The sequence below is a fragment of the Aulonocara stuartgranti genome (genome assembly GCF_965226115.1).
Source record: "Aulonocara stuartgranti genome assembly, chromosome: 4".
Taxonomy (NCBI): Eukaryota; Metazoa; Chordata; class Actinopteri; order Cichliformes; family Cichlidae; genus Aulonocara; species Aulonocara stuartgranti.
The window spans coordinates 14490392-14518161 of NC_138942.1; the positions used below are offsets into that span (position 1 = coordinate 14490392).

The window sequence follows — 27770 nt, forward strand, 5'->3', positions numbered from 1 at the left end:
CGCTCCCTTATCTTGGTCTGTACTGGTTTAAACTGATAATCTGCTGTCTCATGAATTTTTCCCTCTATATAAACTGTTGTACTTGTGAATAAAGTTGAGTCAATTTGGGAAGACAACCTGAAGCAGTCTCTGTTTTCTTGTTCTCCCAAGCTGCTCCCGAGCTCGTACTAACACGCTGAATGGCATGCTTGAATGTTGCTTGAGAATATATTTGACTGTGTTACAGACTAAGGGACATTCTCTGCTGATAGGTGAAGGTACATTCTCTGCTGATAGACGTCCACGCCTCGGAGGAAGTCGATCCACGGATTAGGCCCTGGAAACCGTTTCCTTCAAGTAGGAATTTTGTCCCAATTTTTCTGCCTTTCACCTGATTGGTCAATGTCGTGTCAATCATAAATTTAACAATCCAGTCAGAGAATAGATGGGTTTGGGGTGCTTTGCTGAGCTTCAGGTCCTGGAAGGGTAATGCAGTTTGAAGCTGGAGGATCTCTATATGAATATCCTAAGCTAGGTCCCTTAACTTTTGGCAGCTACTGAAAGGATAAAGTTGTGCTATACCAGAAATACCATTATTACTTTAGTATTGAGCCCATACACAGACCCCACCTACGAGTTGTACACCACCCCTGTAAGCCTGTGGTTGCATCACTGTGCTGTTGTGTTAAAGAATAACAGCAAATAAGGAATAACCTTATTTGTGCGTCCTGTGTGTTCTGACCGACACCCCAAGGTGAACACCATTGTTATTCAACCAACGCCTATACAGTCCTGGGTGAAACCCAAATTAACAGTGTGGTATTTCTTATCAGCCACATTCTTTTGAGGTGAGACTTGCATGTCTTGTCCAGTTCCTTACCCTGTATGTGTGGGTATTTAGCCATTAACAGCAAACCCCATCTCAGTGTGGCTGCTGTGGTGTCAGTGCCAGCAGCAAACAGGTTGCTCACTGTGAATGTCAAGTTCTCCTCATTGTAGTGAGTATCCAAAACACAGGAGTCCTAAAAGAAATAACACTCACATTGCTTATTGATATCAAACCTAAAGTGTAAATAATATTATCATAATTTAAAAAAAACAAAAAAAACAACACACAGTCTTACTTCTTCTTTCTGTTTCCGAATCAGAAAACAGTCCACAAGCCCTCGGCACAGTCCAGGCTCCAGAGTCTCTTTCAGATGCTTAATTAAATTCTTTATATCTCTGACATTCATCTCAACATTTTTTAACACCACCTGGCGATTTTTTATCCAACCGAACAGCCGAGGAAACATGTTAAAAAGCTGCAGGAGAAAAAAAAAACAAACAAAAAAAACAACAACCTTAAAGCTTATTCCAAGTAAATACACTGAATTATTAGAAATAAAATTAAATACATTTTACTTTGTCATATGACACATGTTATAGTTTAAATATTTAAAAAAAAAAAAAGATTAAAGTCCACACATTATTATTACACATTGTTTCACCAAATCCTGGTTTTCATTTTTATGAAAGCAGCGATGACTTGACCTATTTTAAAATTCCCCTCACAGAAATAATTTAAATCAAAAATAACAAAGTTACTGTTGCTGTGCATCTAAAGATATCTGATATTTTCAAGTAGCTTTACCATCTAATTTCTTAATGACTATCGGTGCATATCGTGTCATATATACATTTTATTGTATCTCATGATTAAGAATTACTGCCTTTGCATCAATGAGCATTAATAACAATAATAAAAATTTAAAAAAAAAAGATTGTGAAAAAGCAAATAGTCAGATTTCCAATGCACCACAGAGCCAGATTTGCTAATGGCAGCGCTACAGCTTTGGCTCTAGCCTGTGTTTCTTCACTGAATGTTTAGAGCCTTGTTATTGTAGGGAGTTGTGTATGCCTTCCAGAGAGCCATATCGATGGGGACTTTAGCCCCTGGGATCCCTGTTCAGCCAGGCAGGTCACGAGGTGGAGGCCGGACAACAATCGGCAAAGTCAGATAAGACAGACATGAGATGGATCAGTTATCAGGCCATCCTGACTCCCCGAAAAGCCTTCAGTTGATCCAAAATGCTACAGCGAGAGTATTGACTGCAAGCATATTTCTCCCATATTCGCTTGTCTTCACTGGCTTCCTGTTAAATCCAAAGTTGAATTTAAAATCCTTTCACTTACAAAGTCTTGAACAATCAGGCCCAGTCTAATCTTATAGACCTCATAGGAACACATAGCACTGCTGGTTTACTTGTGGGACCTAGAGTATTCAAAAGTAGAATGGGAGCCTAAGATACGAAGCACGTAGTAAACATCAGGTCATGAGGCCTGTTTGTTGTTGCTAATTTAATTTAATTTATAAGATTTTAGTCTCACAGAATTTTCTACTTCCATATATGAATGTATGTGATCGTGGCCAACTTCACCAACTCATCGAATCTGTCAAAAAGCCAACCTGGACTGATGCAGAACCTACGACACATATGGTTTGATTGGCTCGCTTCACCATGTTCTTGAATACAGGGTCACCGTAGTCAAATCTGCTTCCGAACACAATAGAGGAGATAATGTTGGCTGTTGCATAATTTATTGGAAGAGCTGTATCAAAAGCATTTCCTGTAAAATTGATACACAAGAAAAAAAAAATCTAAAATAAATAAATCCATACATGGGCTAACAGACATGCACAATATAACATTCAGAGGTGTGCTAATTAAAAAAAAATCATTTAAATTGCAGTTCATGGTTCGTGTACTTTTGCCATACCTTTATGATCTTCAATCACTTGAATCAGATAGCCACACTCCTCCAGGATTTTACCCTGAGTAAGTCTTTTGCCCATCCCAAAGTCTTTGAGGGTGGCGAGGGCAAAACGTCTCAGCTCTTTCCACGATTCTCCATTTGCAAACAAAATTCCTACAAAACATAAAATCCTTTATTTTAAAAACTCAATTAACTGATTTTTATGATATGGAAATAGAAACATGCTGACAAGGCTTAAACCACCAGTAAGGAAGGGCTGAAAACAATGAGTATTTTTAAAATTTTTAACTTTTGAAGTAGTTTTTGTTTTTGAATATATCACATTTTGTACCCCCCAAAAAGTCAATTCTGTTCATCTGGATGTAGTGTTTTTACTAAATTACAGTACATTTGCATTTGTCTTTTTTTCCCCTAAATAGTTTAAAATTGTACATGTGACTCTATTGTATTGAAATTAGCACCGCTGACTAAAAATGTCAGATTCATGATCATTGGTCAATGAACATTATTTATAAAGCTGGGGAATCTTGCAGTCAGCTGAGACTGTAGAAGTCACTTGGATGAGTGACAAAACGTTTATCCCACAGAAAACGCTGTCGAGATGAACAGGATCAACTTTTTGGGATTTCCTTACCTGGACGATTGAAGCAATTTCATAATAAAAGTGCTGTATTGCATAGTTTACTACACAAACAGGGTCACATCCTCACGGAAGACATTCAACATTAAAGGAATATGTAGCACTAAACTTATATAAACTTTTTTTTTTTTTAATTCTGGATGGAGAGGAAACCTGTATTTCATGAAGTCATGTGAGTCACAGCAGCTATAAGTGCTGTTGGTTATTTCTGAGAAGCCAGGTATCATATGTTGACCGGACTATTTGTGATAGTAAAATGAAACAGAATAAATGGTATTATGAAAGAATTTCATACCATGACCTCTGTTCAGGTCCTTAAATAGCGGGGAGACGTTGCGCTCTCCAAACTCCACTGCATAGTTAACCAGTGCCTCTCTGACTGCTTCGTACCCAGCCAAGACCACAACCTTGTTGGTTCCTAAATAAACTGTAAATACTGACCCATATGTCTTTGAAAGCTGGAAGAATAAAAATTAAGCAAAAGACAACTGAAATAGCATTAAATACATTGCAATCTTTCATTAAAGCTGCTCCTTTTGAACGAGAAGACAGCCTGATTTACCTCATGCAGAGTTTTGTAGGGTCTCTTGAGGTCAATTTGCAACAGGTTGCCTAGCAGAGGCAGAGGTCTCGGTCCTGGGGGTTCCTTCCTTCTTTCCTTAGAAATGTAATTGACAGATAGGAGATAAAGAACAAGCAAGAGAACAGCAGCAGCCAGCACGGTGGTGGAACTGGAAAAGTTAAAATCTACAAAAAGTGCCATCTCCGTCTGGTGTCAGTGGTTTTTCTCTGTGTTACTTATGTGAAAACTGCTAGAGCTTCCTTGTAGGGACTCCCATGATAGGTTTAGCATCCATGTTCCCGCCCCTGAGATGCATATCTCATCTGTGCATTAGGTAACTCCCCCAGTGATTTAATTACAGGAACTTGTTTTGCCAGAGCAAGTGAGAGCTGCCTCACCCTTCAAAAAGCCACAGCTATGTTTTTTTAGGGTCAGCAATGTTTCAGTTACCAGGTTGCTATTTATCACACAGAGACATGTAGAAGATTGAGGTCTGTTAGGCGCCACCTCTGTCCCCTGGGGCTCCACCTTGTTTATGCTCATGGTGGCTTTTGGAACATTTTAACACAGTTATCTGATTTAAAAAAATATATCGCTTGCTGTGTGATACAGCTCATCCTTCCTTTGGGATTAATAAAGTATGCTGATTCTGATTCTGATCTAAGTTTGGGGAGTGGAATTCTAATATTTAATTAGTTTGTCGCATAACAATAAGTAAGTAGCAGATACATCCAAACAGTTCATGGGTGGCAGCTTGTTAATGAGGCTCATACAAATATGGTCACTAAAGGCTCCAGAAGACTAACCTGGTGGAGGTCAAAATGCTTACTTGGAAACTAAAGAAGGACCTTACAGTGGTCTCCATTATCCAAATTATGCTGCATATATATATTCATTCCCCTATGAGGATTGTCACGTGACTCTCCAAACAGGCTGCTGGACATCAGGATGTGCAAACATTAAATTATAAATGTAGCAGGGAAGGAGTATTTCCAGGATTTCTGAAATGGGATGGAACAGGGTGAGCAAGAATGAGAATACGTAATCGGAAATAAAATCAACACAGAAAACAATAGGCATCATTTTCAGGCTCATGTGTAGCCCTGTGGTCTTTAATAATTTTAATTAGTTATATATTGTTGGGTAGTCTGAGTTATAACAATGCAATTAATCTAAAAAGAATAAAAAATAAATAAAAACTTCAAAATAAATGGAACAAAGAGCAAAACATAGTAGCGTAAAAGCTTGAAGTAGCATAAGATTTAAAAAAAAAAAAAGAAAATACTTAAAGTACTTCATGAATACTCGATTACATTCCTACTGGTCTGTCGCTGCTCTCCTCCAGTGGTGTTGGGCATCGTAAAACACTCGAACACCTGGTGCTATCCACTCTCTCACTCTAGCCTACCTCAGTTCTCCTGCTTCTCTGTGCAGGTATGCCATGATGTCCAGCTTTAGGTTGGCTTAGATTTACATAAACCCATTTCTAACATACATTTGTTTTGTGTGCATTTTGTTTTGGGGTTTTTTGTGGGGCCTAAAGGGAGAGTTAGCTTTCTGGGGATGATGTGGTTGCCCATCCTTGTCTGTCACAGTGTGGTTAATCCAGGAAGAGGTCAACAACAAAATAAACTCAAAACCCTTCACCACTTACCTCTGGTGGCAAAACCATTCAGGACAAATGCTGAACAAACTGAAATATAAAAACAGGATCCCACACTGGGCTTTGCATCCTTTTGCATAGAGCATTATTTAATTTAAAAAGAGTAGCGATACATTTAGAGTTGACAAAGTCAGTCCCATGGCATGGTACAGTACAGTACACAATTACAATGATGTAAATTCCCTTTTTAAATTTGATACACCACATTTCAGCGTTAAACATTCTTCAATATCAGCAGCGCAAACCTTTTAAATGTTTATCATTTTTCTACTTGTCTAACAATGCTGTTATTTCAAGTCACACATAATGAAAGAGGATTTGTGCAAATACACAGAAATTATAATGTAAAAACCTTTGAAAACCTCTAAGCAACACATCTGTGGGGTTTTTAGGAATATCAGTTTCTTGTTTAGCATAAAGAAAGCACTGCGGATATATCAAGCTGTTAATACAGCTGTCAGAGAGCTTTTTGTGTGTAAGACGGTATACATTCATTTCATTTCTCGGAAGTGTTTCTTTGAGGACAGCAATGTCAAGTAAAGGACTCGGTGTGGTTATCCCAGATTGCAACAGCAGGATACTGAGTAAGAATTCGTTTTTGGAGACATTAAAAGTCTTCAATCTGTTTTGCAGACTCTGGGATGAATCCAGGAAGTGGGCTCCCATTTTATCTGTCGCTGTCTTTACACATGCACAGGTGCAGCATGTGAATTGCACAGCTGATGGAAAAAAAACAATAAAAGGTCATTGCAGTCTCGGTGTTCTAGGCCAATTTTAATTGAAAGACTTTGAGTTTCACCAGAACAATGGCACGAGTAAAATCTCCAGCGTCACTTTGTGGGTTTTTTCTTTTTTTATAAACAGCTTCGACGTAAGCACTGAAGCTGATATCCACATAGTAACACACTGTTCCTGTACTTTTGTTGGGCAGAAAACTGAATAGTTACCTAACAGGAGCTGAAAATTGAGATGTAGTAAATGCTCTAAGAAGAGACTAAATGTACCCTGTGGATTAATCCTCAGTCTGGACGGCCTTCTATTGTTCACTAGCAGCTCTCTGCTCTCCCAGTTTCGTGCATTTTGCAAGTCCTATTTTAGGCATGCATCCATTAATGATTCCAAAACAGGCTTTAAATGAGTAAATGGTTTTAGTACCATGAACACATCGCATTATGTACATCTGGCAACAACATTAAGAGGCTCTTAAGGAAAAAAACAAAAACAGTCCTTCTTCATAAGGGCGACATAAAGAAACAGGAACCCTCATTTGTTAGATAGGGCTCAAAGGTGTGCGACAGTTACACAATAAAATCAACTGGAGTGGTCCGTTCTCTTGCAATGATTGACAGTCACCGAAATAAAGCACACATTTTTGAACACACACAAAAAGTAATAAAAATCATAAATAACAAAATGACAGACTGTACACTCAATTAAAACACACAAATAATCCCTGTCACACACATTTCATAGTAGTGGTAGTATCTATTGAGTGATGCAGTTTTCTTTGTTTGACCTCGCTAGAGTCAGTGTAATCGTGTCGTAATCAGAATCAGTTCTTCTACTTTTAAACAACAGCAAATGGCATGAGTGACCAAAGAAAGACACATCCGGGTGATACAATAAAAGAAACGCTGAAGTTGGTGTTTGCCACTGACCCGCAGAGTGTGTGTTCGTGTTCAAGGTTTAAAAACGGCGCTGGAGATGAACTGTGTTCTCCTCTCCACGCCTGGCGATGTAACCGAGGCAAGTCCCTGCATAAGGGCCGTGTGCACGTAGTGTAGGAAATGGGCGATGGGATGGACAGATTCTTCACCTAGTTCCTCTCGCTCTGTGTGCAGTGCTGAAACTGGGCAAAGCTAAGGAACACCTGCTCCAGTGATATCTGACTCACGCAGTAGTCTTCAATGTGGTATTTCTCTTTGGCTGCCTCCAAAGTGCCAAACACCTAGATGGGAGTTGAGAAAGAGAGGACATGGAAAAGTGAAGATCACATTTAATACCTTTAATTTGCACACAGTTAAGCAGACAAAAAAAAAGAAATCTACTTTTTCATGCACATCCAAATACCGGTTAGCTTTTATATATACATTTTTTTGTTTTTCAGTATTTTCCAAGGCATTTTGTGCACCATGTATCACAGCAAGTTTGTATGTTAAAGTTATGATATGAATACAGACTTTAAAATTAAAACACGGCAATCAAGACGTGGAAAATGTCAAGTTGAAACCTTGATCAAGTTACAAGAGGACTAGAAAAAACTGACTTAAACAATGTAGTTACTATTTTGTCCAATAGAGGGAGATATAACACAGCACAAGTGCAGGGACTTATTTTTTTATTTGTGAGCGATCTACTTCAAAGTTGACTCACAGATGACTAAAAACAATAATTAAAAAAAAAAAAAAAGGACAAAAATAAATATAATTTCCATCATTTGTGCATTCATCTTTTTTTCACTTATCCAGGGATAGGTCAGGGGTAAACGTAAGAAAATAGAACATAATACGATCAATTAAAGTATAGACAAACAGATGCAGGGTAAAAGATCAAAAGTAACTGTACCTGTGCCCAGGTTAGTGTTTTGTCAGTCAAATGGTAATGCACCATTCCCTGGTGTTCATCCTTGAGCTGACTTCCTGTTGTGGAAGAAAACTGACAGTTACATTTGCTTTGTTATTCTTTTACTTTGAAAATAATAGCTTAATCTGATGAGCTTATCGTCCCACTTGAGTGTTTCAGTAAACTGTAAATGTGCCGCTTGTGTGTTGTTTACCCTTTTGGAATATTTCGGTTTGACCGCATTGGTCAAATACAGACTCATTAAAAGGATTTAAAAGGCTTCACCACGAAGAAAAGGAACTTCATTGTATAGTTTATTAAGAGTAAGGTCTTTGGATATTATGGCTTCTGTCTTTTGAGAAAGAGTAGCATACATTTTTGTTATTGGATATAGTCATAACACCACCAAGTGGCAGCAAACAGCCACAACAGGTAGAATTTCCTCAACATGCAATGCCATGCTTGAAGCTTAAGATATATATAATTATTTATGATCTTGGTATTTTCAATCCCTGAGAACATACTTCTAGTAACTCACATTTTTTATGAGAAGTATTTATAGTTAGATTTAGAAATATTGAAACAACTCTTCTATCACGAGGCTCTGACCTGGGAAGGTGCTTTCAATGAAGTCTTTAAATAGCAGCAGGTCGCTGTGCTCCAGTTCAGCTTCTACATGGACTTTAGCCAGCAGCGTGTAGCCACTGCCAAACTTGCTCTTTAGATGTTGGGGACTCCCGAGGCACTTGAACTGACCGTTGACCATCACTGCCAGCCTGGTGCACAGGGCCTCACACTCCTCCATACTGATGAACGAACATATCGGTGGGAAAGTTAGGTAGGTGTAAGCTTAACTAGATGGAGCAAATCAGCTGCTATCTACCATATTCTTTAGCATGTACCTATGAGAAGTGATGATTATAGCCTTGCCAGACTCCCGTGTGCGTGTAACAGCGTCCCACAGCAGCCTCCTGGCAACGGGGTCCATCCCAGTCGAAGGTTCATCGAGGAAGATGACAGGAGGCCCACCAATCAGAGCCATTCCTGCGCTCAGCTTCCGCTTATTACCGCCGCTGCATATGTGCATTACGCCACATTATTAGAAAAACTTTTTCAAGCATTCTTCAGGATAACATGTGTATCCTCCCTCCACCAAAGAGCTACCTACCTGTAGCTGCGGACCAGTTTATCAGCATGAGGCTCCAACAGCAGCGAGCGCAGGACATTCTCCACGCAGCCAGACACGTACTTCTCTGGGATTCCTCTGAGCCGGGCGTACATACTCAGAGTTTCTCTTCCTGTCATGTGGTCCAATACTGCATCAAACTGAGGACAGTACCCTATGCGCTGCTGCACCTGTTATACAGAGATAAATCTTCTTTTTAAATATTTGTGTGTGTTGAAAGCAGTGTAGTTCGCCACTCTAGACTTTGTGGATTCTCCCATCTCCCTCCCTCTTACCTTCTTAATGTCTCTCCGGATGCTGTATCCATCAATGAAGGCATCTCCAGACGTGACGCTCTCATCGCCTGTCAACATCTTGAAAGTCGTGGTCTTTCCTGCTCCATTGAAGCCCAGCAGGCCGAAACACTCCCCTTTTCCTACAGCGAGAGACAGCCTGTCCACAGCCAGGAGACTCTCCCCGCTGCTGTACACCTGTGAAGAGGAGATAACAGTTTTACATGTATTTCAAAATTGGGACACTCAGTCCAAGTATTTAAAAAATAAGTCAAGACCTTTGCAAATAAGCAAAATACAGCTAAGCCACTTACTTTGCTGAGCTCCTGCAGAATGAGGGGGCTACCAACCATAGACTCTACTATCGGCTGGCACTCCAGAACCCGCTTCCTCTCATCGGCAACATCTCGGTCCTCTGGGAGCAGTGCTGTTGCCATGGGTACCTAAAAAACACACCAAAAAATGACATGATATCCACCTGATATTAAAAGGGATCAGATAATTGCATTTCTATGCACACAGTTTCTATGTGAAATAGCTTTCTATGTGCCATTTTGGATAAGACAAGTCCGTTTTAGGTCAGTTACACTGCAGAAACATGTTTCAACTGATTCCCTTAAAAAGAGCATATAGGGTCTTAGGATTTGGTAAGTAGCTATTTTAGGAAACATTGTGCAGCTGTCTTTGCAGTGTGCATCGCTGACATGAGTGGGTCTGTGGGAAACACAACAAAACAATCATTTTAGAGCTGGACCTTCAGAATAACATGCCCATTAATAAAATACTGGCATTATAAGAGAGATGGACAATGGACACCTCGCCATGGTTTAATCTGACCTTTAGCTGAGTGACCTAAAAACAATCTGAAACTGAGCATTTAAAGCAGTCTGAAGCTATAGATGATCAGTATGAGCAAAAACCCATAGTGGCCATAATTAATATATGCATTTATCATTGTAGCAGCGTAAATATGGCAATTTGAGCACAGTCAGTGCTTTCTTACAACAAGCTTCATTCACGTGGCTTTGTCTATGCGTAGGCCCTTTCAATATCTGGCCCAAGGATTCTTTTTCAGGTAGGTTGGAGGAGCCATGTATCAAACTACCAAACTTCTAATTAGTAAAGGTCACACTCTCTCTTCTGAGCCTCAGCTGCACCCAATACTAATAATATTATCTCCATGGACCACCACAATAGCCATGCATAGTGTCACAGTGCACCCTTGAGAAATTCCGCATGCGCACCACTTCACAAATTCAAACGTAAGCACTAAATATTAAAAATAGAATGTTTTCTGCGATCATTAGTCATAACCCTGACCCGTATACTCAAACATGACATCTTTCAAAAGCCTTTTGTGTCCGACCAGCCTGACACCAGAGTTTACAGCCTTCCACTGCAAAGAAAGATCAGTTAATCTTCAACACGAGAAAAGAGAAAATGACCGAGATTGTGACTGTTTCACAAATGAAATAAATCTTTTTTCTTACAATCACCTAATCACTTTTACTTCTAGTTTTAGCTCTGAGGTGTTTTCTTAAATTAGCAACACAAATGATAATTTCATATGCAATTTTTCAATGTCAAATAATCCCTAAAGTCCAACTGTTCAGCTTTGCATGGATTTTACAGCTCCAAATATTATGTCCTTGTGAGGATGAATGCAGAGGTGGTAATCCATTTTAGAACTACCAAGTGCCTCAAGGGTATCTATTCTGGTGAAGCAGATTAATATACTAATCAATATTTAATTCCTCCAAGACTCAAAACTGTTCCCTTGGAAAAAATAAAAAACACAATTCAAACTGACCGCATTTCAAATGCAACATAATATAGACCACACTAGTAGCAGAAATGTTTGCAAATTAACCATGAAGAAATATTTTAGTCTTTTTAAGCACCCTCTTAATTCATCTACCTTTTTGCTCCTCCTGAACAGTGAGGTGAAAAGTCTCCAGAGAGTGTGGATGCACTGCAGCTCGATGACAAACAGCAGAATGATGAAGACCACACCCTGCACGGAGAAGGCCACGAGAAATCGTCCCACCCCGGGCTCTGACATTGAGAAGTAGTTTCGCTGGTATGTGATGTCTACAAACAGAGAATCACCAGGTTACCTCTGCACTTCACAAGTAAACTTCTGTACTCGCGGCACAAATAAAATAACTTTTAAGAATAAAAATCAAGCGATTAATCTTTTAGGCAGTACTTACTATATTGCTTGCAGATTAATTCAGTCATAAAACTGGAGGTGCAAAACGAGATATATTCATAGTTCTGGTAGAACTGGCTGAAGGACATTCCCAGGCAGTAGTTTGGGAAGATCAGGAACACCTTATCCAGCAAGTGTGACATGTGCTGCAACTCCAACTCTAGACAGGAAATATTATAATAAAAATATATTTAACGGGATGGATTTATTTTTTAAGCATTCTTCATCTTTTTTCCCCACGAGGACCTAAACGAGTGTGTAGAGATCCAGGGTTCTCATCACAAGTACGTCTCACAAACCCACTCCTTTTCACAAAGTTAATCCAGTTTACCAGTAGGAGGTAATAAAACATGATTCTTCACTGACTTCCCACACATACTTATACTGTCTATTGTATTCAGTGAAGGACAGAGCCAAGCCAGAAGCACTGCTGCTGGGAGATGAGCCCTAATGCCAAAAAGAAGGACTAAGTGATTTTTTAAATACATGAAGTTGGCACATTACATACTGCTGGTCTGAGTTTATTAAAAATATTGAGTTTGTTAATGGAAAAAATATTGAGCCGTAAAAGCTCTGGTCACTTTAATAGGTACACCTTGTTAGCAGCCAACACTGTGGTCATAAATTGATGGACATGGTCACCAACAGTCCTCAGGCAGGCTGTGGTGTTTAAATGATGCTCAGTTGATGCTAAGTGGAGCAATAAAATATCCTCCACTTCATTACATCACCAGCAGCCTGAACCGTTGATACAAGGCTGGAAGGATCCATCTTTTCATGTTTACTCTGAATTTTAAACCCAACACACTGAAGGTTATAGCAGAAAATGGGACTCATCAGGCCAGGCAATGTTTTTCTAATCTGCTATTGTCTAATTTTGGTGAGCCCGTGTGAACTACACCCTGACTTTCCTCTTCATAACAGTGGCACCAGATGTGGTCTTCTGCTGATGTAGCAGTCTGTCTGTCACCAACATCAATGCCACATTCAGTCACTTAAATCACCTTTCGTCCCTGTTATGATACTTGTTTTTAACTTTAGCAGGTCGCCTTGAATATGTGTCTGAATGTCTAAATGAACTGAGTTGCTGCCATGTGATTGGCTAATTTAAAATTTGCTCATTTGTAAACAAGTGTACCTAAAAAACAACTAGCAGTATGAAAAAGAGGGGCTGTCGTATTTTGACTGGTGACCATCCATAACCGCTCTCACCTGGGATCGTCAAGATGGTGACAGCCAGAAAGGTAGCAGTGCCTGAGATCATGTTGAAGATGGTGAGGCGCGTATATGCAGTAGCAGCAGTGGAGAAGAGGAAGCTGAGCAGGTACATAAGAGGCACCACAGCCCAGCCGTACAGCAGAAGTAACAACAACACATCTATAAGGTGGTTGTCCTCTAGAAAAGCACTGATTCCAAAAGCCTGGAACACCACCTGAAAGAAATATACACATATATGCATACAACAGATTCACAAAACCCTATATTGAAACCAATCAATCTGCCTTATTATCCTGTCTGAGTATTGCAGTAGTAACAGATGTCATACTGACCAGCATGAGGAGACAAGGCAGCAGGAAGTTGACCAGGTCCCAAAGCAGGGCTGAAAACCAGAAGTTTGCCAGGTAGACGCCGCTGACCTGCTGCACATGCTTGGACTTGATGGAGGACTCTGTTACAAGCAGCAGGGCAAAAGTGCTGGACAGGGAGGCCATCCCATACATCAGGTTGATAGCAATGGCAAACCCTGTCTTACTCCTACATAAAATGGAATGAAAGAGTGCGACGATTACACCACAAGATGGAAAAGAGGTGGGAAAAGGTTGCAGACAGGGCGTCTTTCTATGTCCCAAGTCTTACTGCTATAACATAACTTGAATACAATTTAAATGCCTGATTTATATTTCAGAAACCAGAAATCTTAACCCTGTTAAGACTGGTGTGGTGGTGTGTTGGTCTCTACCAACACTTTAGGGATGATACCCAGCAGCAAAATGTTCCACTGTCTGTGTCTGCCTCATTTGCTGTAGGTGGACAAGCAGTGGAGAGATCATTTTTTCTAAGTCCACAGTGAAAAAAAACACCCAAGGTTTTCAGCTACACATGGGTTTAGTCACCCTAAAAGAAAGGAAGCAAATCTGCTTCATGTAACAATGATGTGTCACTTTGGCTCACCCTCATCACTGCAGGGTTATTTTCCAAACAGTAAAGGGTATTAATGAGCTCGACTAGAGAAAAAACACAGCAACACTTTGAATGTTTGAGCCTCGTGACAGTGAAATTAAAAATATTGTAGAGCAACCATCCTGCAACATCAAACACGAGAAAACTGTTTGAAGCTGGAGAGGAGAGATGTTAGTTACTTCATACTGGGAAGTGCTGTGAATTGGTTTCAGCTGTTTACTCACTCACACCTTCTTTGCGTGAAAGGAAAGAGCTTCATTTGAACAGGAGTACACATGTGCTGATTGTTTTTTTTGTTGTTGTTTTTAGAAAAATCTAAAATTCTGATTCAAGGAAAGCCCTAGGTGTACGCATCACATACAAAAATGACTAAATTGAGAAAATCTAACTTCTATCTGTCTAATTTCTGTGATTTTTAAGTTGCTTGGAACTGTGCTCTTAAACTAACTTCTATTAATTAGTCTGAATGTTTGAAGTTTTTGAGACTGAGCAAATACTAGGCTCAGTCTCAACTGATCCAGCATAGAATTGAAAATTTTTAATTAAAAAAATCAAATTAAAATACTATGAACAACAAGGTTCATCTCATGCACCAACATCCAGAGCAGAGGAAACATTAAACTGGCTCAACTGAAAAACCAGCCAACACTACGTCCTAATTCAGAGCCAGCTAACGGCTCAGTCCCACAAGTCAAAATAGGAAAACAACCTCCTTGCATCTCCAAAAAAAGAAGAAAAATGGTGGCTGCGTGGTGATTATATAGTTTTTTGTTTTTCACATTTTGTGATCGATTGCAAATTGTGGCGACTAAATGGTTGCCTTTAGCTGTTCACTCATGATTGTACAGGTCGCCTGTGGCAGGAGGCAAAATTACTGCAGTCTGACTTGGACTGACTGCGTTCCCTCTCAGGGAGATTGTCGAAGTGTTGCGAATAATCGTTCTAAATCTGCAAACAGATTGCCAGCGTGTTGCCATCTTTGTCAATAAGCACAACTCGAGGGGACTCGACTCATTAGACTTGCTGAAGCACAACTATAATAGTTAAATGGGAATTCCTGTCTATGTATACAGCAACAGATATGTGATTTTCAACAATTTATGACAGTTAATTGCTGTATTAATAGAAACAGAGTGCATGTAATGACCAAATCAAACACTGATGGAAGACTGACTTCAGATATCGTCAAAAGTTGAACTTTTTTTATCTTAATCTGTAGTTGAAAAAAAAATGTGAAAAATCGCAATATGTGTTATTGTGATGCTTCGGATTAACAAAATATTAGAAATCACAATAATATTGAATCCTAAAGGAAGTATTGTGATAATATCGCATCATGGGATATCTGCTGATTCCCACTGCTAGCAAATACTACCCTATCCTTTCTCTACTCACTCTGAGAGCTGGTTCTGAGCACTCTCAGACAGGTTGCGTGGCATGGGATAATTGCCTGCCTGGATGGAAGCATTCGGCCCTGCTAGAAGTTTGAACAGGGCATTGTCCACCATCATGAGTGCTGTGGCAGGTGTGTGGTAGCCCTCGTTGTTAAAGTAGGCTGTAGCTTCTGCAAAGTGGTTGCTGCTACCTCGAAAAACAGCGCCCACCACGCAGTGCTCGTTAAAGCTGCCTCCTTCTTCGTCCGCCTGAGTTAGGATGTAATCGTTGAAGTCTACAGGGAGAACGAAGGCTTACGATCAGTAAATACCAAAAGTGAGCAGCAACACCAAGCATTTGTCCTCCTCGTTACGCTTACCAGTAGCATTGGTAAGTTCGCCAAGCTGGGCAGAGAGCTGGGAACCGTATACGCTTGCCCAGGCAGAAGCCAGGGGTCCTGCCCCAGACTGCAGAGAAACGGGAACCCTGGTGGGACCATAGCGACTGAGTCCCAGACTCAGTTTCGGAGCATCATTATGACTGGGAAGGGTGCGTGCCACAAATAAAGCCACAACAGTGAAGACAAGAGGGACCAGGAACTGAGCCACCATCACCTTCCAGTTTCTCCAGCTGTACAGCGCCCTCTTTAGGAACATGGCATAGAACTGCTGCAGGTGTAGTCTGACCTGTTACAGGAGAAAATGGGAGCTTCAATCAACAGAGCAAATTCGCTAAAAAGACGCTGAGCATCGCTTTTATTCCTCTGTCTTACCCCGGTGTTCAGCTTAATGTTGGAGCAGTCTTCTGAGATGAGTGTGCCGCTGTCTGTGAAGTCAGTGACATCAGTCAAGCCGCTGATGCTGCTGGCATCATCCATGGTCCAGTCATGAGAGCGTCTCTCATGTTGGTACTGCAGGGCTGGCAGCTGGATCGCCTGGATATCCAAACTAGAGTCCACCAGCTTTCCAACTCTGGAAACACAAATAAATCTCATTTTATCCACTGAAAAAAAAACAAAGAAAAAACAAAACAAAACACCATTGGTTTTATAGCTGACACAAAAAATAAAAATAAAATTTAGATAGTTTAGATAGTTTAACATTAAATATCAACTGTTTATGATAGAAACATGTATGAGGAGAGAAGAATCTATTCAATCTGTAACATTTTAATTCATTTCAGCACAGTGCGGTGAAGACAGCAGGGAAAAAATATTTCTGGGCCTATTTATAATTCAATAATCAATGAGAGGCTCACAGAGTGCCTTTGTGAGCGTGCAGTTTAGTTTTATATTCTTAATATGCCACTTATCTGTGAAATGTACTTTCACAAGTAAGAAAAAAAAAGAAAAAACACAGAAGTTACATTTTAAAGCTTTTCAACTCAACACCAACTCAATAACAAATTAGCAACAAAATCTCAGGAAAACACTATTAAAAGGTGATTTATTTGTTGTGAATAATTATAGTTTGATAATAATTAATTGGCAGCATTGTGTAATGGAGTTATTACACTCGGCTGTAAAATATGAATGAACGAAAGAAGCTAAACGACCAAACGCTCCAACAGCAGCTTTTCTTTGGTGCAACGTGTCAATGGCCAGAACACGCTGCTGGATTCTCAGTATGAATCATAAATAATGAGGCCTGAACAGCAGCAAATACAAATGTTAAACTCGTGCCAGCTGAAGTAGCACAGCGTAAGCCTTCCGCAGTGGATGCGGTCTTGTGATCGTTGCCACAGATACGCATATTAAATCCAAGGGGAAGAAAAAAATAACTGAATAAGGCGGCTGGGACTGCAGTGGATCAGGAAGAGTTGAGTTTGCAAGCAAATTTTTTTATATTTTATTTCTATCAAAGGTGGCGTCTAAAGTTCCACAAATTCCAAAAACGATTTTCAGTAAAGCGTAAAAGATTCAGGCACTGAACACCCTATACCTACGACTAGAAGCAACTATAACCTTTTCTATCACGTCCATACTGTTTTATATACTAGAAGACATTTAGTCTTACACTACTGCTTGTGAATGTAACACTATCTTACGTTACGTAAAAGAAGGAGGAAAGGTCTGCACACCGTTTGGCTCCAAGTGATACCTGACTGATGACGACACTATATAGAGAAATATCATTGTCACGCTTCGATCCATAGTGTCCTTTAACCCATTTTTGCAACAGCATACTCTGTTTTAGATTACATTGGAAGCTGATGACAGGGAAGGAGCAGTGTGTTGTGGAAGGAGGTTCTGATAGCATTCATTTTTTCTGTGCAGGCTCAACTCCTACTGTTGAAAACGTCCGGAAGAAAACCACTTCCTTCTCCAAAATTCACTGAATCTTCATAGACTTTAGAGCAAACATTTGATAGCAAACATAATGTCCCCCATGTGATCAGAGTCAGTTGAACTTAATTAAACCTACTACTTAAGTACACTCTGAACCAGTTTTATCCCCATCTTCACTAAAATTCTCCCCAGAAAATATTTTATTGCCTTTGTGATCCGTCATTTTAAAGCTTTTAATTTTACAAAAATGGTATTTTTACAGATCAGAGACTAATTTTCTGTGATACCCGAGAGAAAAATGACTTTAAGGGAGAGAAAAACTGTCACTTGTCCTATATTTCCTACCTGAGGAAAACCTCTTCCATAGTAGTTACTGAAGCGCCATAGCTGGCGATGCCCAGCTCCTCTCTGTTCATCTCCAGCTCAGCAAACAGCAATTCAAACCTGATAGAAAGCAACAAAGAGTTTGATTATAAAATTAAAAAAACAAAACAAAACACAGAGCCAAAATTGCTGCTACCTTTATTTAATATAATCATGTCACCAGTAGTCAAGTGAAAATGAGTTACATTTTTAATGAAAAGCTGGCTTGAGTTATTAAATACATTCACTGATTCAATTTGTGGTATTGTATAATCTGTTGACCCATTTCTAACAGTTCAAAGTAATATTTCCATGCTTTTCCCTCACTCCATTTTTTCTTTGTTCTTTTCCTTCCCCATACATACATAATCGTCTGCAATAAAAAGACATGTGAGAGCAGAACAATTTCCTAAATAACTACATTTTATTGCGCATAATGTGTTAAAATACTACAGTTTATTACATCTTTTATTATATGACTATTTTATTATTCAGTTGCTGTTTTTCTTTGTATACTTGAATGAAATAACTCCAATGTCCCTGTATGTCTAACCCCGAGTCTTTCAGTTTTTTCAGTCTAATAGTAGTTGTTCATTTCACCCGGTGTGACTTCTAGCCTGTTGTCTTTCTTACAAAGAGGTCAGTCCGCACGCTGTGTTTTTGTGCATATGATCAATGCTCACCTGCTGGTGCTTTCTTTGGGAAGAATATAAGAGAGCTCAGCTCCAGCGCTGCTCTCCAGAGTGGCATTGGGAACATACATGTGAACAAGGCGGGTGATCTCGGACACGTTACAAAGAGCATCCTTGACGATCACCATGTGGTATCCAGCACCTGGTTAAAAATATTACATAAGACATTTACAGAATCAGTCCCAAGAATAGTTAAACTGCATGTGAGTTGGTCCACGTGCAGTATTTCTGTTGAAACAAAACAGCAAAATTTCAATGCATGCTTTTGTAATACCACCGCTAGTCTAGGAAAGAAAAACTGCCTTTCAAGAATCCATCTGAGAGTACAGTATGCTTTCACTAACCATATTTATTCTTGAGAAAGAGTGGTGAGCCGCAGCACTGCAGCTCTCCTCCTGCCATGATGGCAATTCGATCACCGAGCAGGTCAGCCTCGTCCATAAAGTGTGTGGTGAGCAGGATGGTGCGGCCGCGTTTCTCCCCTTGCAGAAGGTCCCAGGTGCCACGTCGTGCTGATGGATCCATACCTGATGTGGGCTCATCTAACATGACAACCTGCAGATGGGCAGAAAGGAAAAGAAGGTTTGCAGTAGTCCGCCCATACTTACACATTTTACTCAAATGACTCTAATGTTCTTTGGTTGTTGTTGTTTTTTTAATTCCAGACCTTGGAGTCTCCAATGAGAGCAATCCCAATAGAAAGTTTTCTCTTCATGCCACCAGAGAGGGTCTTGGAACGAGCATGTCGCTTATCCTCGAGGTTTAAGATACGGATTATCCGGTCCACCTCATCTGGAATCTTGTCTTTGGAGTAGCCTTTCAGCTGGATATAAAGTAGACAACAAATGGATCAGGTTGTCATCTGTTTTTTCTGCAGCTAATTTACGTTAATACAAACTGAGAGGCTGGGAGACAGCAGGAAAGTGCAGAAAATGGAGAAGTTCACTTGCTACTCAACTCATACAAAGTTTTTGTGTGAGGAAAAAGACAAAAAAAAAAAAAAAGGTAATAAAAGTACAATAAAAACATGCTTTGTGCTGCTTTTAATGTTTTTAATAAACAAAACCAATTAAACTCACTTTAATGGAATCAGTGTGAACACCTCGTACTATAATGTGTATAACAGCAAGTGGAAACATTAAGCTATAGTGGATGTGTAGTACATAGAGATGTATTTTTTACATAAAAGTGCATAAGTGTGTAAATACCTGTGCATAGAACAGCAGGTGCTCTTGTACTGTAAGGTTATCAAACAATACATCGTGCTGGGGACAAAGTCCCAGGCTGCGTCGGATCAGAGCCATGTCCTGACAGATGTCGTAACCACTGATATAAGCCCTGCCGCTGGTGGGAGGAAACAGGCCTGAAACATGAAGGAAGGTAGTTAAATTTTTTATTTAGGGGGCATGTTTAATGTGTGTGCGTGTATTTATTGCTTGTTTACATGTGCATTTAGGCGTCTAACCTGTTAGCATAGACAATGATGTGGTCTTCCCAGCACCATTGTGTCCTAGCAGGACTGTGATCTGTCCTTCGAACATGTTCACTGTAAGGTCTCGTACGGCCTGACGTGTCTTGTTGCCCACTTTGAATTCCTGTTAAAACGCGTGACATGAGCAGAAATGGAATGCATGAAGCGTAACCTTTTTGTCCATTTACCTTTTAGTAGTAACACTGAGTACTACGGTGGAGTTATTAGTGGCCTTTCTTTTCCACTGGGGCATCTGCAGCGTACGCTAAAGTGGTCATGATTACTCTCTGGATCATAGTGTTTTGCTGCTCACCTTAGCGAGGTGTTTAATCTTTATCCCAGACACGAGTCCAGCAGGTTCTTCTTCTATAAACTCTCCTTTCATGGCCTTTTCAGCATCCTCTTCTTCTTCCTTCTCATTTACCAAAGCCATGCGAGGGGTGCTGCACCAGTATGAAGGCTGCAGAGGAAGACAGTCAGGGAAGACAAGGGGAGTAAACCAGCATTTCTTCCAAAACTTTTACCCCAAATTTTCACTATTCATTTCCAGTATATCTAACAGTATAATTTTACTAGGAGAACATCAAATATAGCATCCTATATTAACCACACGGTGTGTGTGTGTAATATAGCACCATATATTACACACACACACACACACACACAGTGTGTTCTGACTTATCACTGAATCAGGTAATCATCCACTGACATAAGGAAGGAAGAGGAACACAATCATTCACTTAATCACAAGAAAGAGAGATCGAGCCAACATTATTATTGTTCATGTACACTCTGCATGAAGAGATTGTTTCCCAGCCAAACCACCTCCTGATTCACTTCCTAAAGACCGGAGTCAAACCTCCCCTTTTTACGGAGCAGAAACACCATCTGACACCCACTCACACAATGGACATGGAGGAAAGTGCGTCAACATCTAATCCACACCCTTCTGGCAGTCCCTTAAATTCCTGACAACTGAGAAAAAGGTTAGCAGGAGTTTATTTTTGTGTAGGCGCGCATGTCTATAAAGGCACGCCATTTCGTGATCGCTCATAGTTGTTATATAGATAAACCTTATTTGTTTTGGCTCTAGATACTCAGACATTTCCTGTTATTCTAACTAGCTGAACCCAAGGCTTCCTCTGGTCGACATGTTGAGACCTCTATTTTGGAAACTCTTCTGCCCCCGTATGTGACAACCACTTTCACTGAGAGCAGCTTCATTTTATCAGAGAAAAGCTCTTGGATATAACAGATCTCAACAATTACCACTGACACTCCCTAGTGCTGCCTAACGCCACCCACCTGCAGACTTTGGTAGCATGAAAATACCCGTTTAACTTGGCAGAGCTCATAGCCAGGGAAGTACTAAGGTGAATGTGTTAATGAGCACAGCGTGAAATGTAATAAATGAGACAAATTACGCTGAACTTGCAAAAACAAAATGATCGGCATCGTGTTTGCATTGGACTACATTTGTTGCAGTGTTTCTTTCAAGTTTGAAATACTACTTGGTATTAATGCTGCCAATAAAGGAGAGACAGAAAAGTTTCATAATTTTGGCTCGCAAATAGCCATTCATGCTTATATCCCCTCATCTATTCATCGTTTACTGTCACATCATCAGTAACGCCTTTTTAAAACATACCAGTAAAAAGAAGTACGATGGTAAAGGCACGCCATACTCTCCAGGAAACACCGCCTCCATGTACCAGGCCACCATCCCGTACAGCACAGCATCGAAAAGCAGCAAGCACAGAACCTGAGCCATGGAGAAATCATCGTCCACCGTAACAGCGTCAAACAGGTTTGACCACTGGATTCCTGTACCTGAGGAGCAAGGCACGGACAAAATTAACCTATATTAATATTAAAATTCCATGTTTTCAAAGCTGTGCACAAATAATCACAAATTTTGGGAATGCCACATTGCCGCATCAAAGTCTCACCTTTGCCTTCAAACATTCCTATAAGCTGTGCGCCCATGGCCATGGCCACATTGGAGATAAGGCAAGCTGACACTTTCTGGGAATGGCTCAGTAAGTCGTAGCGCGGCCACAGGAACAAATAAGGCAAATAGCTGAGAAAATAGATGAAGCCCCCCGCTGCTGCCGCCACATTGGCTAAGAACACACAGAAGAGAAAGAAACAGACTCAACAGTCATCTTACAAAATATTTAAAAAAAAATAATACACCCAGCACGCCCCTGCGGGCGGTTTATCCTTCAAGCTCGGGTCCTCTACCAGAGGCCTGGGAGCTTGAGGGTCCTGCGCAGTATCTTAGCTGTTCCCAGGACTGCGCTCTTCTGGACAGAGATCTCCGATGTTGTTCCCGGGATCTGCTGGAGCCACTCGCCTAGCTTGGGAGTCACCGCACCTAGTGCTCCGATTACCACGGGGACCACCGTTACCTTCACCCTCCACATCCTCTCGAGCTCTTCTCTGAGCCCTTGGTATTTCTCCAGCTTCTCGTGTTCCTTCTTCCTGATATTGCTGTCATTCGGAACCGCTACATCGATCACTACGGCCGTCTTCTTCTGTTTGTCTACCACCACTATGTCCGGTTGGTTAGCCACCACCATTTTGTCCGTCTGTATCTGGAAGTCCCACAGGATCTTAGCTCGGTCATTCTCCACCACCCTTGGGGGCATCTCCCATTTTGACCTCGGGACTTCCAGGTTGTACTCGGCACAGATGTTCCTGTACACTATGCCGGCCACTTGGTTATGGCGTTCCATGTATGCCTTGCCTGCTAGCATCTTGCACCCTGCTGTTATGTGCTGGATTGTCTCTGGGGCATCTTTACACAGCCTGCACCTGGGGTCTTGCCTGGTGTGATAGACCCCAGCCTCTATGGATCTTGTGCTCAGAGCTTGTTCTTGTGCTGCCATGATTAGTGCCTCTGTGCTGTCTTTCAGTCCAGCTTTGTCCAGCCACTGGTAGGATTTCTGGATATCAGCCACCTCCTCTATCTGCCGGTGGTACATACCGTGCAGGGGCCTGTCCTTCCATGATGGTTCCTCGTCTCCCTCCTCTTTCTTGGGTTTCTGCTGCCTGAGGTATTCACTGAGCACTATATATATATATATATATATATTTTTTTTTTTTTTTTTTTTTAAATAAATATATAAAAACAGTCAGCTATGCAGTCCACTCATGAGTTACCCAAGAGGTACACTACAAAATGCTACCTGATAAACTCAAACAGACACGTAGACAAGAGCTGACGGAGAAAATAACTGAGAGAAGAACTACATTTGCTGAGAAACCCATTTCTCTGATAGGCAGACGAGCCTGAGTGCAGCTACAAGAAAGCATTAAATAGGACAAAAGAGAGATGAGCAAAATGGGGAAGAAAGCAGAGTAATGCGCTTCCATTTGTAGACAGCCTGACAGACCTCATCAAAAACCACTTGTTACAGACAATGTGACATTTTGAGCCTGCTTGGAACATGCATTTACAAAGTACCATCATCTATTCTTAAAAACCACATCACTGGGTATGTGCACACGGCTGCGCGTACAAAGACAGCGAGGGCAGAAAAACAGCCCATCTTTGTTGTTGTTTTGTTTATAAAAATTGCCGTGTAGGTCACTCGAGGATCCTTTTTTTTTCTTGCCAATTTTCTGCAAAAGCCTCGTCTCCCCCTTCTTCCTCTACCGCCTCCAAGTCAACACTTAGAACCAAAACCCTTGAACCCAGCTGGGGTTCAATATATAATGATTTCATTGTCTAGGGTCAGAAGGAAAACAACATGACAGAGTTATTTTTATTTTGGGTTTTTTTTAGTTCAATGAGATTAGTTTTAATGATTTTAATAAGGTTGTCAAATGTTACAATTAGAGCATTGTTCAGAGAGAAAAGGCAGGGCACCTTTTCATGTTCAAGCACCAAATGAAAACTGTCAGGGCAGGTGACTAAGCACATCATATTCATTACTCAGAGCAGAGACGCAGTACATCTGAATGTGAGAGAAGTCAAAACATCAGTGTAAACAACTAAATGGAGGTTTTTAAGGTGTTTCCTTCAATTAAAAGCCTAGGCATTACCGTCATAGAGTTCATGTTTCTTATGAGAGCAAGTGGAAATTTTAAAAAAATCAAAGTAAAAACAAGCAAATAAGTGCTCTTTGAAAATACTGCAAGACACTGAAGCAGAGAAGCATTTGGAGCTCAAGATACTTCGCTGTAGAAAGCTGAAAGAGGAGGCTGCTAGTCTGAATGAGGAGCTTTGAATGAGGAAGAGAGCAAAGGAAAGGGATCATGGGAAAGGAGAGATTTAAATAGTTTCCTTTATTGGGGAGGTTGTCCAGGCCGAGCAGGCGAGCTTGAATTTCACTCGACTGAAGATGGAAAGAACTGAAAGTGACTTGCTCTTTTTTAAAAGGGAACACAACACTTCTGATCACCAAGAAATGGCAAAAACAAACTAAAAACCATTAAATATTAAGTGCTATACTCAACCGCTAAAGAAATCCAATTATTCTGTGCAAATCAACAAATAAAACATAGCTTTCTTTTTTACTGCTGTGTGCATTCTGCAGACAAAGTTAAAGGAACAAAGCAGAAACTTTGGTCTCAGAGACACACCGTGCATTTCAGGAAATGAAGTGAAAAGTTCTTTCTCGCACATACATTACAAAGCAAGACAGCAGCAGTCAAAAAGAGACATTATTATTATTATATTATCATTTAGAAATGAGTGGAGTGACAGAAACACACACCTCGTGAGAAGAAGGCACTGATCATAAAGCTGAAATTGATAGTGGCCACGGTGAAGACGAGCAGGAAGACGAAGACCAGCGTGGGGTCACTGCTGGTCAGCACCGCTCCGTTGGGGCTCACCTAAAATACGAGATTGGGTCTGAGTAATCACAACATTTATAATCTTTAAACCGAGGGTGTCAAACATAGGCCAGCCAAAGGGTCCCATCCAGCCTAATAGCTGCTTCACAGCTTTTTGGGCTGGAGGGCATCATTTATGGGCTTTTTACTGCATTTTCTACCAGGAAGCAATGTGTCCTGTGTAAGCATAGATCAGCTGTGTCACTTTTACAGCCTTTTGCAGCCTTTCAACTTATAAATGTTTTTATAGGTTATTCTGTATTGGCTTTAGTGGAAAAGCCCACTTGAGATTTAATTGGGATGTATGAGCCTGTTAACTAAAATGAGTTTGATCCCCTTTAAAGAATCAGCTCAGTGCATGAAAATGTGGGCTGCCTTTTCATTTTTGTGAATTGTTTGCCATTTCTCTTTGCCATGCTCATAGCTCAAAATGCAAAGCAGCACTCAATATACAAATAGTAAAATAATGCTTTTTTACCTCAGACACCCAGATGCTCCTCCAGGTCAGACATTTTACTAATTTCTCAGATGTGGTTACAACTCTGCCAACAAGACCTCAAACTGCCCCACTGACATGCTGAAATATGCATGAAAGTGGCTGTGATACAACTCCTGGATCAAACCATGAAATTCCTGGCATCTCTTGAGAACTGGATGAACTCAGAATCTCCATTTCTTCCATTTATTTATTTTGTTTTGTTTAGAAACATCAGGACAAGCTCATCATCACCTGAAGCTGACACTTTCGGCGTTTATATACGTTACACTTCTTACCTTTAGTCTGGTATGTGTACCATGGTTTCTTTTGCTATGCTAAAGGCATCACAGGCGGGAATGTGCAGTAAGCAAAGACAGTTTTTTAACACTGGCTCACCTGGATACAGAGGAGCAGAGTAACAAAAAACACCGAAATGGAGAGGAAGAGTAAAAACATGAGGAACCAAGCGCTCCAATGGAGCCAGTTGCTGAGACCCATCATCCTCATGTACTCCTAGAATGCACAAAAAAAAGCACAGGTTAAAAGAGTCTGGCAATTTTATTACTCCTCCAGCTCATACAGAGGCTCGTAAAACATACCTTGAGCTTCCTTTCTTTTTCCTGCACCACAGCTCGTACTATGTTGAGGGAGGTGTAGGTGAAGCTTAGCACCAGTAGTAAGGGCAGCTGGTTCTGAATAGCCAGGATGAAGACGTCATATTTAAAAGCAGGGTAGGGGAACCGTGACATGACCACTCTGATAGGACGCAGCAGGTGCGAGGCAGCGGTTCTGTTGTAAGAGTGCATAATGGCTCGGTCCACTGCATGCTGTACTGCCAGAAAGCCTTCTCTGTAATAACCTTAAAATAAGAAAATAAGCAGCAGCACTTAATAGAATATATTAACACCACCATTACACCATCAGTAATCAGCGTCTATGAAATGACTCAGTGGGCATTTTAAGCCCACTTAAAATGTGACCTGCTCCACAAGGTCAAAGCTTTCCAACCTCCTTCTAGAAGCTGACATGAGAATGGACAAGCAGCCTTGAGTAACAAACTTGAAGCTGCAATCACAAGTTATTATGCACGTGGAGGCTGGAAATCCATATTCATGTGACTCTAAATGATAAAAGCATGTCACTTTTATTATGCTGTCAGAAGGGCTTTGGAGTATACCTCCTCTTTCTATTTTAGCTGCAAACAATTTTTAAGGACAAAAACATTTTAAGGAGAAATAAAAGGCTGCTGGGACACACTGGAAAATGCATCCTCCATTGTTACTGTATTATTTAAACCAGCTGACGGGCAAATGTGAAAATGAGATTAACAGCAACTCATGCCTCCTGAAGGGTTCTTAACGCCTTGAAAATGCCCCATAAGTGATTGGTGGGCACACTGTGCCCTGCCAAAAACTAGATAACGCCGATTATGCTGAGCATGTGCAGGGGTATGGTTGCCATGGAAATGTAGCCTGATCAGGCAGGGCTGTCTCTCCACTCAAAGTCGAAGAATTAAGAGCTTTTTATCAGGCATAATCTCTAAGTAGAAAAATAAATACCTACTATTTTAGGTGTCATTTAAAAATAACATTTTAAAACAGCATTTTAAAACAATAGGAATTCTCACCAGGTGTTCCCCCTTCCTTGAAGTGCTTCTCTCTTGGTCCTGGCAGTTGAAAAAGGGGAAATAGACTGTGTGTGTGCCAGTCTAAGTCATTGTTGGGGTTCAGCTCAGACTTTTCCGAGATCGGGGCGTTGCGTGGCGAAAAAGTAAAGCGCAAGTGGTAGCTCACCTGCATGTCAGAGCGCAAAAAGAGAACAGACGTTAATGAAGAGTAGAGTGATACGCTAAGCAATACACTCAAGTCGTGCAGTGAATTTAACAACTGTAGCACCTCCAGTGGTTTTGTCCTTAACAATTTTTCCATTTTCAAGTAATATATAGCCATTGAGAGATTTCTGTCTGTACTGGTTATTTAATGTCCTTCTGAAAACGACTTGTAGTGGCTTAGCAAACGCCTGACTTTTCACATTCAAAATAATCCAAAGTCCACAGAGCAGCGCTGTTACTGAGATAAAGCGCTATTAATTTGAAGTAATAAACACATACAGTATCCATGATTTCAAACTAAACTTGAACAGGGATTACAAAGATTAACTAAGGATTGTCTGAAATCAAAAGCAGCGCAAGTAGAGGCCAATATCTGAGGAGGAGATCTGTGAGGTCGAAGATTGTGTATTCCTGT

General features: G+C 40.6%; 1 protein-coding gene across 1 annotated transcript in view; it reads right to left on the minus strand.

Moving 5' to 3' along the window:
• Window positions 1-27770, minus strand: part of abca3b (ATP-binding cassette, sub-family A (ABC1), member 3b) — a 45407-nt gene that overhangs the window by 3791 nt on the left and 13846 nt on the right. Inside the window, 33 exon segments of the mRNA XM_082529369.1 lie at window positions 860-1001; window positions 1104-1283; window positions 2429-2589; window positions 2740-2889; window positions 3672-3834; window positions 3939-4043; window positions 7421-7549; window positions 8167-8240; window positions 8773-8969; window positions 9066-9236; window positions 9332-9519; window positions 9625-9819; window positions 9936-10064; window positions 11540-11712; window positions 11835-11993; window positions 13046-13265; window positions 13384-13588; window positions 15410-15683; window positions 15768-16074; window positions 16161-16359; window positions 18021-18119; window positions 18722-18872; window positions 19075-19285; window positions 19398-19553; window positions 19939-20093; window positions 20196-20325; window positions 20515-20661; window positions 21850-22031; window positions 22151-22324; window positions 24926-25046; window positions 25921-26037; window positions 26124-26383; window positions 27152-27317. Coding sequence (XP_082385495.1) covers window positions 860-1001; window positions 1104-1283; window positions 2429-2589; window positions 2740-2889; window positions 3672-3834; window positions 3939-4043; window positions 7421-7549; window positions 8167-8240; window positions 8773-8969; window positions 9066-9236; window positions 9332-9519; window positions 9625-9819; window positions 9936-10064; window positions 11540-11712; window positions 11835-11993; window positions 13046-13265; window positions 13384-13588; window positions 15410-15683; window positions 15768-16074; window positions 16161-16359; window positions 18021-18119; window positions 18722-18872; window positions 19075-19285; window positions 19398-19553; window positions 19939-20093; window positions 20196-20325; window positions 20515-20661; window positions 21850-22031; window positions 22151-22324; window positions 24926-25046; window positions 25921-26037; window positions 26124-26383; window positions 27152-27317 — 5590 coding nt within the window.